Consider the following 18081-nt stretch of genomic DNA (forward strand, 5'->3'; position numbering starts at 1 on the left):
CTACTACACCACCGAAAACTACTACACCACCGAGGCGTTATCCGGACCGAGTCAGGAAGCCCCCAGAGAGACTGAATCTGTGAACTGTTTTTACATGAAGTTGTGTATATATGTTATTATGTTATGTTAATGGGGAATATATACTGTTAAGTTAAAAAGGGAGGATTGTGGTGTATGTAACTGTTCCACCTTTAAGAGAACTATTTTAAGAGTTGCACTACTTTATCTTGGCTGCTGTATACTGTAATACCGGTGGTGACCACACCGGTATATAAGTGCTGTGTAATGATTTATTGGGCAGTTCCGCCCTGACCTTCGACTAGTAAAGACCTGTTAAAATTTACTCTTGTGGTCTGTGTAGTAATTCTCGCTATAACACACAGACTTAACACCCTGTCCCTGCCTTCTCCCCATATCCCTTGATCCCTTTAGCCTTAAGAAATATATCCAACTCTTTCTTGAATATATTTAATGAACTGGCCTCCACCGCCCTCTGTGGCAGAGAATTCCACAGGTTCACCACTCTCTGGGTGAAGAAATTCCTCCTCATTTCAGTCCTAAATGTCCTACCCCTTATCCTTAGACTATGACCCCTGGTTCTGGACTCCCCGACCATCGGGAACATCCTTCCTGCGTCTAGTCTGTCCAAGCCTGACAGAATTTTATAGGTTTCGATGAGATCCCCTCTCAATCTTCTAAACTCCAGTGAGTACAAGCCCAATCGACACAATCTCTCCTCATACGTCATTCCTGCCATCCCAGGTATCAGCCTGGTGAATCTTCGCTGCACTCCTTCCATGGCAAGAACGTCCTTCCACAGATAAGGCGACCAAAACTGCACACAATACTCAATTCCAGAGTTTAGGGCCCCGGCAGGTGAAAGCGTGGCTACCAATGGTGGAGCGATTAAAATCGGGGATGCTCAAGTGGCCAGAATTGGAGGCGTGCAGAGATCTTGGAGGCTTGTGGGGTTGGAGGAGATTACAGAGATGGGGAGGGGGCGAGGCCATGGAGGGATTTATAAACAAGGATGAGAATGTTACAATCGAGTCGTTGCTTATCTGGGAGCCATTGTAGGTCAGCGAGTACAGGGGTGTTGGGTAAAGGAGGTTCTTATACACTTATCGGTGTCCATCAGTCACTGCTTGTGCTTTAGGACTGCATCTTGGAGCTAAGGAGCAGACATTGTGAGCAGAGCCTCTCATGTTGTGACATCTTGAGGTTCTGCACCAGTGGCGTCACAAATGGATCCTTCCAAATGTCACAGGAGCGGCACTTCATGATCCCACATGAGGGAGAGTTTGACACGAAAGTTCCGCTTCCATGCTTCCATGTTCCCAACCAACAATTAATAACTATGGCAGAGCAACAAGGGGTGATGACAAAACAGTGGTAAATGTATCAGCATCTTCTGCCTGTGACGTTTAGAATTACGTGGCAGCTCAGTAGAAAAAAAACCCTCCTCTTAAGGCGTAATGCTTTGTTGAGTCATCGTTTTGTCGTGCGCGTTTAGTTAGTCTCATTTTCCTGGGGCGTATGGCAACTGAAAATGGAAATCATTTCCTGTCAGTGTGTATAATGTGTTATTCAAATTATTTTCCTTCCTAATATATGAATCGTTATTACCTTTCAATATCCCTTCAATGTCAATTTAGTTGGGAATCCATCACTGACTGGGTTTGTAACCTTGCCAAATAGGTCACTAGAAAATAGCTGAGTTTACCTGAAGGGGTTATACTATTTGTGTTGAGTTTCCTTCTCTTTTAATGAGCTAAAGCCATTTTTTGGCACCTCAATTCATTCATAATATAATCATTTCCTTTAGTTTCACAGTAGGACTCGTAGGTTTCTGAAGCTCACATCACCTTTTCTTGCCAGTTGTAGTTTGATGTTTAATCAAGTCATTTTGGTTTAATGATCTTACTACAGCATTTTTAAATCACAAATAGGATGGTGGATCCAGTGATAGACTGGTGTTTTCCTCATTAAGAGTTTGGGGTTCAATAGGGAATTCAGAAGAAACTTCTTTACCCAGAGAGTGGTGAGAATGTGGGACTTGATACCACAGGGAGTGGTTGAAGCGAATAGTATCGATGCATTTAAGGGGAGGCTAGACAAGCATATGAGGGGGAAGGGAATAGAGGGTTATACTGATAAGAGTTAGACGAGGAAAGACAGAAGGAGGCTCGAGTGGAGCGTAAAGGCCGTCATGGACTGGTTGGGCCGAATGGCCTGTTTCTGTGCTGTATATCCGACGTAATCCTATGGGTTGAGATGATATCATAAAAGTCCTCTGCCGGCTCATAAGTAGAGCATAGCACAGGGCCAAGCAGACCAGAAGGTCCCAGGTTCAGTTCCAGGTCTGTGAAGAATTAGCTGATCTTGGCCAGGGCTTTAGCTGGGATGCTTCAATTGGCCTCTGAGTTGGGTAGGGGAGAAGCCAGGCAGGATTTGTACTTCGATGGTCTCCGCTGGACAGTGCAAGGGGGCGAATACCAGGTAAAAGTGTGATCAACCTTCCCGCCATTGTCGAACAGTCTACCAACACTCGCTATCGAGGCTTGCACACAAAGGATGGCCACCAGGGCAAGGTACCAGAGGGATGAGCATTAGGGTCTTCGTGGGAGAAAAGTGGAGAATATTGAAGAAAATAAGGAACAGCATCAAAACTAGTCTACATCCTGGAGGCAAGTGTCCCCTGGTTATTAGTTGCACTGCTAGGTAGAGGGGTCGTACATTACCATCAGGTTTCATTTTAGAGATAAAAGTGAGCAATTGGTCCCTGCAACATCAAACTGCAACTGGCAAGAAAAGGTGATGTGAGCTTCAGAAACCTACGAGTCCTATTCTGAAAGTAAGAGTCCAGTTAGACTCCAATGTCTATCGTCAAGAGTCACAAAACATGTCTCCCATCATTGAATGGGCAGCAGCACAGATGGTGGTATGGAGTCCATAAGTTTGAGCATTTTAGCTTTCTGTATGAAGGGTCGTAGCCTGCAGGCAGAGGAAATAATTCAAGACTGGCACATCAGAGGGAGATGTAACTTGTTTTTTTGAAGCTTTCAGTGCATTTGCTGTTTCAAATATGTCTTGCACTGTGGACAAACGTTCCTCTAATAGAACAACCCTCCTCAAAGAAAAAAAAAGTCTTGCATTTCTATAGCACCTTTCACAACCTCAGGATGTCCCAAAGCGCTTTACAGCCAATGAAATACTTTTGAAGTGTAATCAAGCAGCAAGCTCGCACAAACAGCAATGTGATAATGACCAGAAAGTCTGTTTTAGTGATGTTGATTAAGGGATAAATATTGGCCAGGGACAACTCTGCTGCTCTTCTTTGAAATAGTGCCATGGGATCTTTTACGCCCACCTGAGAGAGCAGACGGGGCCTCGGTTTAACGTCTCATCTGAAAGATGGCACCTCCAACAGTGCAGCCCTCCCTCAGCACTGCACTGGGAGTGTCAGCCTAGATTTTTGTGCCTTGTTTCTGGAGTGGGACTTGAACCCACAACCTTCTGACTCAGAGGCAAGAGCGCTACACACTTTTTTTTAATATATTATTTATTAAACATTAAAAACATTTACAACATCGTGATCATTCCATTGTATCATTCAAATCTATTCTGCCGCTCTGCACAGCCATTCCTCCATCACATATTAACATCAAAACCTGAAGTTTAATTTGTCTCCCATAACATATACTTATCTACTGTACTTTAACAATTGATCAGTAATCATGGCTCTGAATAATGGAAGTGTGCCTGATAATCCCCCCATCATTTAATCTCCGGCCCTTCCCTCCTCTCATGCTCCTTCCCAACTTTTCGGGCAGCTGTTGCTTTCTCCTGCAGCCTCCGGCTCTTTTTCACCTCCTGTTTGAACCTTCCCTGCAATTTCAGCCTCTTCCTTACATTAGGTTTGGGCCAAGGAGCTGCCCTTTCTCCCTCCTTCTACCCCTCACTAACCTTTCTCCTTCCACACGATGCCACCCCACCCCCCACTTCCATATCTCTGTCCCCCTCTGACTCCTCACTCTCACGCTCTTCTGTAACCTCCCGTCCCTGCTCCCCGTCAGATACATAATCCCCCTCAGAGAGTCTTCCTGCTATCACGGTTTCTCCAACAGTGCCTTTCCCTTCGGGCTCATCTCCACCGCTGACCCTTACTCCCTGTTTCTTCTCTCTCTGGGACAATGGCGCATCTGCACCTATCTTGCTCCCTTCTGGCGTCTTTGTCTTCCGTTCCCATCCTGCTTCCCCTTTAAGGCTCCTGCCTCTTGCACCCTTTCCTTATCTTGCCCCCTCCTGCTCCCTGAAATGTCCGACTTCCCGTCTTTCTTTGGAGTATTAAACTTACCCCGCATCCCACTCCCACCTCCTCTCCCCCCGCGGACACCACACTCTTTAGGGAGAGCCGAGCTGTATTATGGCTCGACCCTGCCCTCGACCCATGCTGCCCGCTGCTGTCTTTGTCCTTTTCCACCGTACTTGGTGTGTTTTTCACCATCTCCATCCTGTCCTCTGCTCCACAATGTTCTGCCTCTTCCTGTGCTCTTTTCTCCTTCCATTCACCAGCTGTGTCCTCCGCCTCTGCTCCTTCAGCTGCTCCACTCACACCTCCTGCTCCTTCTCCCATCTCCTCGTCACTCATGGAGCTTCCTTCTGCCGCACACTCAAAGCGGGTGGGACCTTTGTGACACACCCCACAGCTCGCCACCCTGCAGCTCTGAGTGATGTGTTCAGACTCGCCGCAGTTATAACAGTACAAGTCCGGACAGTTTCTTACAAGATGGTCGTGTCCAAGACAATAATAACAAACCTTCACCTGGTTATCATGCAGTACCCGAAAGTACTGCACTCCTTCCATTGGCTCGAATTTGATGCTGTATGGCAATGACTTCACCCCCTCTGGGAACTGCACCTTTACATAACGGGTTCCATCTGCTACCCGCGTTCCTGGATAGTATCTCCTCTTTATTGCTGAGCAAATTTTAATGTCCCACGACTCTAACTTTTTTATTAGCATATAAACCGGTAGGTTTAAGAATGAGACCACCACCTCTTCAGAATATAGCAGAGATACCTCCAAGAACTTATCTCCAACCTTCGAACTCAGTAAAAGTCTTTCCACCTCCTCTCGGCCACTGACTGTCGCCTCGAACCCAACATTCAGCTTTGGTTGGCAGGCAAAGCAGTTTCCCTCGCCACAGTCCTCATGTACCATCTGCACAATATCCCAAGCTCATATCTCCTTATCCTCACACTGAACCACCACTGTGCTTTCTTTTCCAAACCTCCTGGGGTCCTGGCCCAAATCTTAGGGCCTTTTTTCTCCCTTCTCCCAACATTTTCTTCCCTGATTAAATTCATCTTGGGAACATTGTCCTCTGAGGGGCCCCTCAGCAGTCATCTGGCTGCTGTTTAAGGACCAAAAAAGCCCTAAAACCTGAAAAAAAAACCCTAAAAACCCACCACCAACTTTTTACAAACTCACTCCAACTCCCTGCAGCAATCGAGCACCCAGCGGCACCTGCTCACTCCTAGCCCCTCCCACCTAGAGAGAGCTACCTACTGAGCCATGGCTAACACGGCTATCATTACATCACCTCACCATTATATCACCTCAGTTAGAGAGGTAGCATGGCCACACCTCACCCTCAACAAGAGGCATGAGGTACCTGCTAAAAAGTGGAGTTTGTGAATATGGATAAAAATTTAAACTGACCATAAGATCCTGTGATTGAACTAGAGTTGAATTTATTTCTATTTTACAATTTCTTGATAGAAGTTAATGTGGAGGAATTGCCAATAATGGCGCTGATGTAGATGTGACCTTGGTCCTGAGGTTTAGATAAGTTTGGATTAATGTCCCATTACAAATTTATAGATTTCATAGAAAGAGGAGAATGAAGGAAAACTGCTAGCCCGGAATTTGCGGTCAGCGGTGAAGTAAAGGCGTTCGCCGCTGGCCCCGAAGTAAGCTGCCCACAGAGCTCTCGCCATCTCTGCCAGTTCGCCGTCATCAGGACCGCAAGTATCCGGGCCACTATGTATATATTTCCCAAATAAATCCTCCCACCCCCACTTCAGGACGTCACCCTCTTCCCACATATGGATCAGCTACTTCAGTGATATTAGCCAAGTGAAGCATTCAAAAAATAATGAACAGGGGTGATGTAAGAAAACTACTAGGCACTTGGTCTAAGCGTTAAACAAAGCTTTAATCAACTGTTTTACAACATGGAGGTCTAGTTGTGTCCTTCACTAGTTCCTGTTAAGAATGTCCTGCGCAAGCTGGGCCCATGCCCGAGTATTTATACTCTCCCTGGACAGCGCCACCCGCAGGCCGCTCAGTATTATTTCATAAGTCTTTCTTTCATGAATGACTGATTCATGTCAAGGGGTTACTGTAAAGTGGACACTAAGCTGAATTTAGAATATGCAGCGTTTGTGTAATATATGGGACCTGTTCATCTTTGTACTGGAGAAATTCATTATTTGTGTGGGAGATGTACACCAGACGAGTCAATACTGGCTCCTCTTTCACCAATATTTCTTGCTCTCAAATAAAAGTTGCGTAAACAATATGCCCATTTTTTGCAATCAGGAGTCAAACACAAGCTACAAAGTGCTAACTATGAGTTAACTGTCAGCATTGTCCCCTTTCCATTCTGTACTTCTACTCATACATTCAGTGGTTGATTGGGCCACTTGGTTTATACTTCAATTCAACTCGTGCTCGACTCTTATTTCATTTGAGAACCACGTACTTAGAAAAGGTGAAAAATGTCAGTGTTGGCGAATGGAAAGAGCCTTCACTTTCTACCGTCGGAGCTGTTACAAAGTATTCTTGGGTCAAACACAGCAACGACCTGATCCAGAATATAAGCTTTTCTATTCTGCTCCATCAATGTCCTTTAACCCTCAACGTCACCAGAGCGCCTGTATGTATGTAAGAGTGATATTTATGGCCTCTGAGGAAGATTGATCGATTGGTACCAGATGTGCTTCTAATAAGACCTTGTTAATGAACTATTATTCCATGTTGCTCAATCTTCTCATCATTGTGATTGTATTTGGCAATGCGCTGGTGTTATTAAAAGCGACTATAGGACTGGTCAATAATAATAATGTCTCATGACTGCATCGGCACAATGATGTGAGAGAAATCAGTGTCCACTGCACGCAAATACATTAATTGTTATTCACCACAGGTGCCAATAACAGCTCCTTTGTAATTTCATCATTACAATAACATTGAAGGAAAAGAGAGAAAAAAAATCAATTGTCTTCTAGAGAGAACGGGTCATTTTTCAGCTGGTGTGGTTAAGCATACCATGCATCGCATTTTGAAAATGAACCAATTCTTCACTAAAAGCAAAGCACAACACTTGAATTTTATCTTCCCGACTTTGCTTCACCTTCAGTTGATTGAATTGCACTGTCGGTCCACATTGCACTAAATTGACTCTCCCATTTCCCTTACAGGCCACAGGGTGGATCTACACATCATCCATGGATCCTTTTAGCATGATTGTCTTCAATGAGACCTATGACGGAAACTGGACAGAATTGATCAATGGCACAGAGGCAGAGCAGAAGTATCATTACAACTATTATGCCATGCTCCTGACTCTGCTCATCTTTGTGATTGTATTTGGCAATGTGTTGGTATGCATAGCTGTATCCAGAGAAAAGGCCCTACAGACCACCACCAACTATCTCATTGTCAGCTTAGCAGTGGCAGACCTTCTTGTGGCCACCTTGGTAATGCCATGGGTTGTTTATGTGGAGGTAAGGTTCATGCTTTTAACCGAAAGTGATTTTTTTTTATACGGAGGTGCGAAAGAAGAATGTAAGGTCTTTCGGTGAAGTCCCAACGAGGGGTTGATCACCTAGGCCATGGTATTGGTGGGCAGGAATGCCCACCAGCAGTGACTATCAGCAAACATTCAGGTGTGACACTCATGATTTTCCATTAATCACCATTAATGGATGGGAAATCATGATTGCGGGCACCGGATCAAGAATTTCCAATGTTACCAATGGGTGAGATTCTTCGCAAACTCAGGAGTTCAGCCCTGATGTCCTGGCTTTTCAATGTTCACTTGGTAGGCTTTGCTGTGGAACTGCATGGTAAATTCAGCGCCGACGCGATCCAGAGGTGGAGCCATGCTTCACGAAATGATAAGGGACCTATCTGCAGCACATATTCCTGTGTAGAGAGGTTCTACATCGACAGCGCAGCATCACTGAATTCACCTTTATGAGTCAGGTACACTATATTTCCCATAGGTCCAGAAGATGCCATGGCAACAGGCCAGGAGCACAGAGCGCTCATCTGAAAGTGATTTTTTTTTATATAGAGGGGCGAAAGTAGAATGTAAGGTCTTTCGGTGAAGTCCCAACAAGGGGTTGATCTCCTGGGTAATGGTGCCGGTGGACAGGAATGCCCACCAGCAACAAGAGGACAAGAAACAGTTGAGAAACATTCTTAGCAACTAAGTGGAGAAAAAGAGAGAATAATGCCAACAAACAAATTATTTCTCTATTGAGATATTTTCCATTTAAATCTCTGTTACTTCGGGCATTATAAACAGGGATCTCTACCATATTGTTGCGATAAACTTTCTTTCAGCACATTTAATTGGCACTAGTTAATCCTTATGCAACCTGACCACCAGAATCCCTAGTCACTAAATTGACCACCTTTGCTTGAAGCCTGCCGAGAGGGTTTCACTTTCTATATATTAGCCTGATTTGTTTCTTTTTCTGTATTTCAAAACATCTGAAGCAATATCTGCAATACAGTCCAGTTCTCTAAGATATGTTGCTACAAGACTTGTGCCTGCATTCCTTATACTAAATAGTGCGAGTTGCTCTATGCTCACTTTATACATTTTGGATATAAAAGCATTTTGTAAGAGCTGACTGCCAATAAATAAAAGCTTCCAAAGGGCCAGTATTATGTATGCATTTCATGGGGGCATTTAAATAAATGCCCGGTGTGGAGGTACCAATAGGAGTGCCTTCGAGCCAAATGGCAACCTCCTCGACTTCTTGAAACTGCAACAGATTTTTCAATTCCCCAAATTCCTGTTTATAGAATCTTATCGCACAGAAGGAGGCCATTCGGCCCATGGAGCCTGTGCCGGCTCTTTTGAAAGAGCTCTCCAATCAGTCCCACTCCCCTGTTCTTGCCCCGTAGCCCTGCAAATGTTTCCTTTTGAAATATATAACCCTTTTCAAAGTTATTATTGAATCTACCTTCCACTATCCTTTCAGACAGTGCAGTCCACACCATAACAACTCGGTGCTTAAAATAAATTCTCCTCCTCTCCGCCCTGGTATTTTTTTTGCCAATTATCTTAAATCTGTGTCAGTTTTATGAAAACTATTTTCCGTCCCCTCCCGTATAAATTCTGGGTTTCATGTTCAAATAACAAATTTACAAAAATCTTTTCAATGGTGAATAAACAACCTTATAAGGTTATGCTGACAGGGTGCAATAAGAACATAAGAAATAGGAGCAGGAGTAGGCCAATCGGCCCCTCGAGCCTGCTCCGCCATTCAATAAGATCATGGCTGATCTGATCCTAACCTCAAATCTACTTTCACTCTCCATCCCACCTGAACCCATGTGATCTCCCGGGAGAGGCGAAAAACCAGATAAAAAACCCAATGGCCAATTTGGGAGAAAAAATCTGGGAAATTCCTCTCCGACCCATCTAGGCGATCAAAACTCGTCCAGGAGATCACTCTGTCCCTGTATTTCCTACAGTACTTACCTTCTGTAAGAGGTGATCTCCACCCCAGCCAGGAACAGGCCCAATTTACTCTTGAAGGACTCCTAGCTGGCAGCCTGTTCCCGAGGTCTCCACTAATCCCTGTGAATAGAACCATCTCCTGAAATCTAACACAGAATTAGAACACAAGAAGTAGGAGCAGGACCAGGCTACACGGCCCCTGGGCCTGCTCCGCCACCCACAGGGCCATGACCGATCTGAACCTAGACTCATGTCCGATTTCCTGCCCGCTCCCCGTAACCCCTAATTCCCTTTACTTCTAGGAAACTGTCTAGTTCTGTTTTAAATTTATTTAATGATGTAGCTTCCACAGCTCTCTGGGGCAGCAAATTCCACAGACCTACCACCCTCTGAGTGAAGAAGTTTCTCCTCATCTCAGTTTTGAAAGAGCAGCCCCTTATTCTAAGATTATGCCCCCTAGTTCTAGTTTCACCCATCATTGGGAACATCCTCACCGCATCCACCCGATCAAGCCCTTCACAATCTTATAGGAGGAAGCTTGTGTGCAGCATAAATACCAGCACGGACCAGTTGGGCCAAATGGCCGTTTTTTGTGCTATACATTCTAAGAACATAAGAACATAAGAAATAGGAACAGGAGTCGGCCATTTGGCCCCTCGAGCCTGCTTCACCATTCAATAAGATTATGGCTGATCTTCTTCCACATCTCCACTTTCCTGCACTATCCCCATATCCCTTGATTCCCTTAATATCCAAAAATCTATCGATCTCTGTCTTGAATATACTCAACGACTGAGCCTCCACTGCCCTCTGGGGCAGAGAATTTCAAAGATTCACAACCCTCTGAGTGAAGAAATTTCTCCTCGTCTCAGTCCTAAATGGCCGACCCCTTATTCTGAGACTGTGCCCCCTGGTTCTAGACTCCCCAGTCAGGGGAAACATTCTCCCTGCATCTACCCTGTCAAGCCCTGTAAGAATTTTGCATGTTTCAATGAGATCACCTCTCATTCTTCTAAACTCTAGAGAATATAGGCCTAGTCTACTCAATCTCTCCTCATAGGAAAATCCCCCCATCCCAGGAATCATTCTGGTGAACCTTCGTTGCACTCCCTCTATGGCAAGTATATCCTTCCTTAGGTAAGGAGACCAAAACTGTACACAGTACTCCAGGTGTGGCCTCACCAGGGCCCTATATAATTGCAGTAAGATGTCCTTACTCTTATACTCACATCCTCTGTAATAAAGGCCAACATACAATTTGCTTTCTTAATTGTTTGCTGTACCTGTATGTTAACTTTCAGTGATTCGTGTACAAGGACACCCAGGTCCCTCTGAACACCAACATTTCCCAATTTCTCACCATTTAAAAAATACTCTGCTTTTCTATTTTTCCTGCCAAAGTGGATAACTTCACATTTCTCCACATTATATTCCATTTGCCATGTTCTTGCCCACTCACTTAGCCTGTCTATATCCCCTTGAAGCCTCACAACTTACATTCCCAACTAGCTTTGTATCATCAGCAAACTTGGAAATATTACATTTGGTCCCCTCATCCAAATCATTGATGTAGATTGTGCATAGCTGAGGCCCAAGCACTGATCCTTGCGGTACCCCACTAGTTACAGCCTGCCAACCTGAAAATGACCCGTTTATTCCTACTCTCTGTTTTCTGTCTTCTGTCATTCTATATAACCTTAAGGTTAAGGTACACCTTTGAGTGGTGACATGCTTTCGGGTACAACCGATTATGGCCATTGAAGGACACATCAGTCAAAGACGAGAGCTGGAAAGATATCTCTGATTCCTCAGGTACTTACACTCAAACTGATCTGGACAGCAGACAGTTAGAAAGAAAGATTTGCATTCATATGGTGCCTTTCACAACCTCAGGATGTCCTGAAGCTTTTTACAGCCAATGAAATACTTTTGACGTGTAGTCACTGTTGTAATGTAGGAAACAGTTAAGAACAGCATCTGAGATAAGTTTATTGAAAAATTAGGAAGGTCAAAACCTCACTGAGCCATGGTAGCTGTGTCCATATCTCATATACAGACTGAATCCAGTTTAATAAATATTTTGAGTAGGATCTGACTGGCAACATATGAAAAATGTATAGCAAGCAAGAGAGCACATTCATCTTAATGTCACTGGTTCGACCCAGCAAAGATGTCAACAGGGGAGCCTGCAGTGATAAATCTTCATATGCTGCTTTCAATATACATGGGTCATTGGCTTGACGCATCCCTTTACATGTGAGAATGATATTACATTCTAAAGATTACAACTATTGTCAACTTACTTAAAAGTAAATGAGGTACAACAGCCATCCGGGAATTGCAACCACCAAGGCACAGCTTCAATCTTCTCAGGATTACAAACTGCAAAGACATCATATTACTGCACTTCTCTCATAGCACAGAGTAGGGTGACCGATAGCTGTGTTGAGAACAATTGGAAGTCATCATAGTTAGTGTAGTAATTGGTGCCCATGCTTTGCTGGTGTCCATTCCAGGTATATCCAGTTTAGAATGAATCTCTTTGCAAAAGGCTCAAACATCTTAACAAGAGCACTAATAACAACAATGTGCATTTATATAGCACCTTTAATATAGTGAAACATCCCGAGGCACTTCACAGGAGCATTGGCAAACAAAATTTGACACCGAGCCATATGAAGTGATATTAGGACAGGAACTTGGTCAAAGAGGTAGGTTTTAAGGAGCATCTTAAAAGAGGAGAGAGAGGTAGCGAGGCGGAGAGGTTTACGGGGGGAATTCCAGAGCTTAGGGCCGAGATGGCTGAAGGCACGGCCGCCAATGGTGGGGCAAAGGAAATCGGGGATGCGCAAGAGACCAGAATTGGAGGAGCGCAGAGGTGTCGGGGGTTGTGAGGCTGGAGGAGGTTACAGTGATCGGGAGAGTCGAGGCTATGGAGGGATTTGAAAACAAGGATGAGATTTTTTCAACCTAATTAAAAGGTCTAATAAAAGAAAACGGGAAGGACATAAGAAGTCTTGTACTTGCGGGAGAATAGAGAGTCTGAGGGTGATAGGAATTCAACTTGAGCGACACTGTAAGACGGGCAAGAATGTGTCGGCTTCCTGTTTACACTCCCTTTGATTTAATTCTCCATTGAAATTCTCAAGCTCCCATGGTGGGATTTCAGTTTATGTTCTCTGGAAGATTAGTCCAGATGTCTGAATTATTCGTCCTGTAACATAACCATTGTACGCTAATGTGATTTTGTTCTGATGCACCTCCTGGTGCTTGGTGTATCCAAGAAACTAGAAAAAAAAGCTACTAACTAATGTCTGCCACGGACCGAATCTGCCCATTAGTTTAATGACTAGTTTCCATGATTTACTGTCACCGCTTAAATGCAAACAGCCATTTTATGTCAGTAAATCTAATTTATCGAAGATGCTGATCCCTGTTCTTTTAATGCTGATACCGTTGGTAGGTTCAGGCAAAGTCCTGCTCGCTGGGTTAAGCAGGGTCATAAACTTACAGCTCACGCACTTTGATGCAGTTTTTCAATGTCAAGGAGGAGAGGACTTCCAGCTGACAACACGTCAGCAGCCCCAGTGAGAGGAGCAGAGCTGGATGAGTTCGCTCGGTGTTGAGGGTAATATGCTGGCTGAGGTCTAGGCTGATGTTGGGTGAGCTTGCCTTGGGCGCCTAACTGGCCTCATCAGCGAGTCTACCCGCAATTTGGCAACGGCGGGCTAATCTCTGAAGAGATGAGGTGAAAGATATAAACGAGCTCACGTAAAACATTGGAAGTATTTCTTCTTGGAAGAACGAATGGTTCTCCAGTAGTGATGGTTGGTCACAATTAAAAAAGTATCGCCTACAACAACAACAATAACAACTTGTATTTATAGCGCACCTTTAAGGTAGTAAAATGTCCCAAGGCGCTTCACAGGAGCGTTATCAAAAAGAATTTGACACCGAGCCAAATAAGGAGATATTAGGGCAGACTTGGTCAAAGAGGTAGGTTTTAAGGAGCGTCTTAAAAGAGGAGAGAGAGGTAGAGAGGCGGAGAGATTTCGGGAGGGAATTCCAGAGCTTAGGGCCCAGGCAGCTGAAGGCACGGCCGCCAATGGTGGAGCGAAGAAAATCGGGGGATGCTCAAGAGGCCAGAATTGGAGGAGCGCAGAGATCTTGGAGGGTTGTAGGGCTGGAGGAGATTACAGAGATAGGGAGGGGGCAAGGCCATGGAGGGATTTGAAAACAAGGAATGAGAATTTTAAAATCGAGGCTACATGTAAGACAAAGACAAAGTTAGGCCATTCTCAACTGCGCAGCTTGTGGGGGGAGCGGGGTGGGGGGGGAGCGAATCTTCCACTCATTGTAGAACCTGCACAATATTTATCCCACAATGGGATGAGAGTCGGGTGGGATTACAACAACAACTTGCATTTATATACCACATGCCCCTTTGTTTCAAGGAGGTGCAATGAATAAAAGAATTGAAACGGAAACCAAAATGAAACTTATATAACTAAATCATAATGTTATAGCGTGTGTCTGTCAGACACTCCATACCCTGCGGTGCCCACACCGGTCGCGGAAGGCCTCAAGCGTACTGTTGGACACTGCGCGCTTCCTCTGCATGGTCACCCAGGCACAGGCAAGGTCGCGGAAGAGAGGCAGGTAGCCAGCGAGATCCCTCCCCGCAACCCCCCCCCCCACCCCCGCTCCCACTACCTCCGAGGGCTGCGCTCGTCCTGGACCTGTGAATGGCCATCTTCACCGGGCCTAGGAACACACGGACAGGAGGGTTCTCCGACTTACCCACCGCCCCCCCCCACCTGACATTCCGTAAAGGCGGTGCCCCTTTAAAGGGAATGGCATGCGTGCATTCACAGTGCCAACACTTGTCATTAACTCATCCATTCAACACTCGAAGCAGAAGGCTGGATTAATAAGCTTAGATTAAACCCGACAACAATTGTGAAAGTGGCTTTTTTTTCCCATTCCAGATGACTCCAACCAGGCAATTTATCCTTTGCACGGCTCATTTTAATTTCTGCAATCTATTTAGCGAGCCGCTGAAGGGGAGCTGTCATCTTCGAGATAACGAAACTGGTTGCTTCTGAATTGATAAAACTGGCAAATGGATCATTCTGATACCAGGAGATGGTAGCTAAGTGCCAGGGGGGAAAAAATAAGTGTTACAGTAGTCACACATCAGGACTCTGAATTAATACTCAAATTTTACTGCACAGGATCATGCGGAAAACATTTGACAAAAGAAAAAGGCTTGAAATCTACACTTGAATCACGTTTTTTTTCCCCCAGCAGGTTGCAGGTAGTAAGCCTGCTGTTTCCTTGAGTGATGAATCTTTGATCTTTCTGTGTTCTCACCAGGGAAAATGAGCAGATTTACATCTGACAGCCTCATCAGCCACTAATGGATTCAACTGTGTTTAAAAAAAGTTTCAGACAAGGTTACCTTGGCGTTAACAGATTATTGTGCTTCATCTCGTCAATGCAAATATTTCCTGTCTTGAAATTCATATCCCAATTAATAGGTGCAGGGATTGTGCATAAAAATTGCCGATTATTAACTTCATAGATGGACGATTCTCTCTCCCTTTCACGTCAACACTTTGTGTATTATCCTGTCTGTTCAGTTATTTCCTATCGGAAAGCACAGGGACAGAATGTTCCAGATGGCAGTCTCTGTGTAAGCATTAACCCTTTGGGTACTGAAACGCTTTAGTCCATGGACAAAAATAGTTTCTTCTTTTTGTATATTTGTAAAGACTATCGTTATTAAGTATGGATGGAAAACAAAAGTGAGGTCAAATTTGAAGCAGTTTAAACTGGAAGGGAAGAATACACACCAGTTTGGCCCAGTGGAGGACCATTGGGATTGGATGTGCATGTGCCTTTAACAAAATCGCAGCATAAACAGCAACATCATGTATTTATATAGTGCCTTTAATGTAGTAAAACGTCCCAAGGTGCTTCACAGGAGTGCCATAAAACAACATTTGACACCAAGCCACATGAAATATTAGGACAGGCTCGGTCAAAGAGTTAGGTTTTAAGGAGCATTTTAAAGGAGGAAAGAGATGTGGAGAGGCAGAGAGGCTTAGAGAGTGAATTCCAGAGCTGAGGGCCCAGGCAGCTGAAGGCACGGCCGCTAATAGTGGAGTGATTAAAATCGGGGATGTTCAAGAAACCGGAATTAGAGGAGCACAGAGATCTCGGAGGATTGTAGGGCTGGAGGAGATTACAGAGATAGGGAGGGACGAGGCCATGGAGAGATTTGAAAACAAGGATGAGAATTTTATAATTGATTTTAAAAGCATAGATGCTTCAAGAGAGGTAAAATGGCCCTCATATGTGCCATGCTAAATATTTCCCTCCATCATGATGCACAGTGGTCAAAGTCTAAGGCTGGATCGACGTTAACAAAGATTCTTTTTTAATTTATTCATTCATGGGATGTGGGCTTCGCTGGCAAGGCCAGTATGTATTGCCCATCCCTAATTGCCCTTGAGAAGGTGGTGGTGAGCCGCCTTCTTGAACCGCTGCAGTCCGTGTGGTGAAGGTACTCCCACAGTGCTGAATTTGTTGTAGTGGTTTGTTACAACCAAGTGGCTTGCTTGGCCTCTTCAGAGGGCAGTTAAGAGTCAACCACATTGTTGTGGGTCTTGAGTCTGGGCCTGGTGAACCTGTGGAACTCTCTGCCACTCAGGGCAGTTGAGGCCAATTCATTAAATATATTCAAGAATGAGTTAGATATATTTCTTGAGGCTAAAGGGATCAAGGGATATGGGGAGAAAGCAGGTACAGGGTACTGAGTTTGGATGATCAGCCATGATCTCATTGAATGGCGGAGCAGGCTCGAGGGGCCAAATGGCCAATCCTGCTCCTATCTTCTATGTTTCTATGAGTCACATATAGGCCAGACCGGGTAAGGACAGCAGGTTTCCTTCCCTGAAGGACATTAGTGAACCAGATGGGTTTTTATGACAATCACAGTAGTTTGTATGGTCACCATTACTGATACGAGCTATTCTTTTAATTCCAGATTTATTTAATTAACTGAATTTAAATTCCCCCAGCTGCCGTGGTGGGATTTGAACTCATGTCTCTGGATTATTAGTCCAGGCCTCTGGATTACTAGTCCAGTAACATAACCACTACGCTACCGTACCCACTGAACAAGAATATATGAGAAAGCTCAGCTAACTGGGTAAGGGTGGCACTGTGATATTGTGCCATGTGGGCCAGAGATCCTAGGTTCAATCTGTTAAGTCCGTGAATGATTGAGACATGGACTAGCAGGAGAGAAAACAAACAGATCTTTACTGGTGAAAGGCCATAACGAAACTAAACAACAGAGGCTCTCTAGCGCCTTTTATACAGGGGTGGTCACTGCCGGTACTGCAGTCTGAGACCAGTTATTCTCTTAAAGGTACATACACAACACAATCCCTGGTCTGTGTTGAATTAGTTGATCTCAGTTGGATTTCTACCATTAGTCCAATGGCCCTGAGGAAGGGACCAGCAAACACAAAAGGGTCTATTTAGTGGATCTCCAATACTGACGGGGGAGGTTATAGATTTGACAAGCAGAGAAGTTATGTTAAACTTATATAGAACCTCAGTTAGACCACCCTTGGAGTACTGTGCACAATTCTGGTCTCCATGTTACAAAAAGGATGTTGAGGCACTGGAGATGGTGCAGAAAAGATTTACAAGAATGGTACCAGAATTAAGAGGTTATGCCTATCAGGAAGGATTGAACATACTGGGGCTCTTTTTTCTAGAAAGGAGAAGGGTGACCCAATAGAGGTCTTTAAAATTATGAAGGGGTTTGATAGGGTATTTGTAGAGATGTTTCCCCTTGTGGGAGAGTCCAAAACTAGGGGCCATAAATATAAGATAGTCACTAATAAATCCAAAAAGAAATTCAGGAGAAGCTTCTTTAGAGAAATGGTACAACTCTTAAAAGAAAGGTGCAGCTCTTAAACAAAGTGCATGTGCTAGAAAAAAGAAAGACTTGCATTTATATAGCACCTCTCATGACCACTGGACATCCCAAAGCACTTTACAGCCAATGAAGTACTTTTTGAAGCGCAGTCACTGTTGTAGCGTAGGAAACATGGCAGCCAATTTGTGCACAGCAAGCTCCCACAAACAGCAATGAGATAATGCCCAGATAATCTGTTTTAGTGATAAAATATTGGCTCGGACACTGGGGATAACTCCCTCACTCTCCTTCGAAATAGTGCCATTGGATCTTTTACATCCACCTGAGAGAGCAAACAAGGTCTCGGTTTAACATCTC

At 44.5% G+C, this 18081-nt stretch overlaps 1 protein-coding gene across 3 annotated transcripts in view; it reads left to right on the top strand.

Moving 5' to 3' along the window:
- LOC147100277 (D(2) dopamine receptor B-like) overlaps nt 1-18081 on the top strand; it is a 148897-nt gene that overhangs the window by 95894 nt on the left and 34922 nt on the right. For 2 of the 3 annotated variants that reach the window (XM_085967799.1, XM_085967798.1), the window contains exon 2: nt 7489-7794. In XM_085967799.1, the coding sequence (XP_085823925.1) occupies nt 7516-7794 (279 nt within the window). In that variant the 5' untranslated portion in view covers nt 7489-7515. Of the gene's footprint in view, nt 1-7071; nt 7795-18081 lie in introns of those variants that run through there. The other variant, XM_085967800.1, reaches the window with a different exon arrangement.

Source organism: Somniosus microcephalus, chromosome 26 (genome assembly GCF_052327205.1).
Source record: "Somniosus microcephalus isolate GS21.2 chromosome 26, FLI_Smic_1.0, whole genome shotgun sequence".
Classification (NCBI taxonomy): Eukaryota; Metazoa; Chordata; class Chondrichthyes; order Squaliformes; family Somniosidae; genus Somniosus; species Somniosus microcephalus.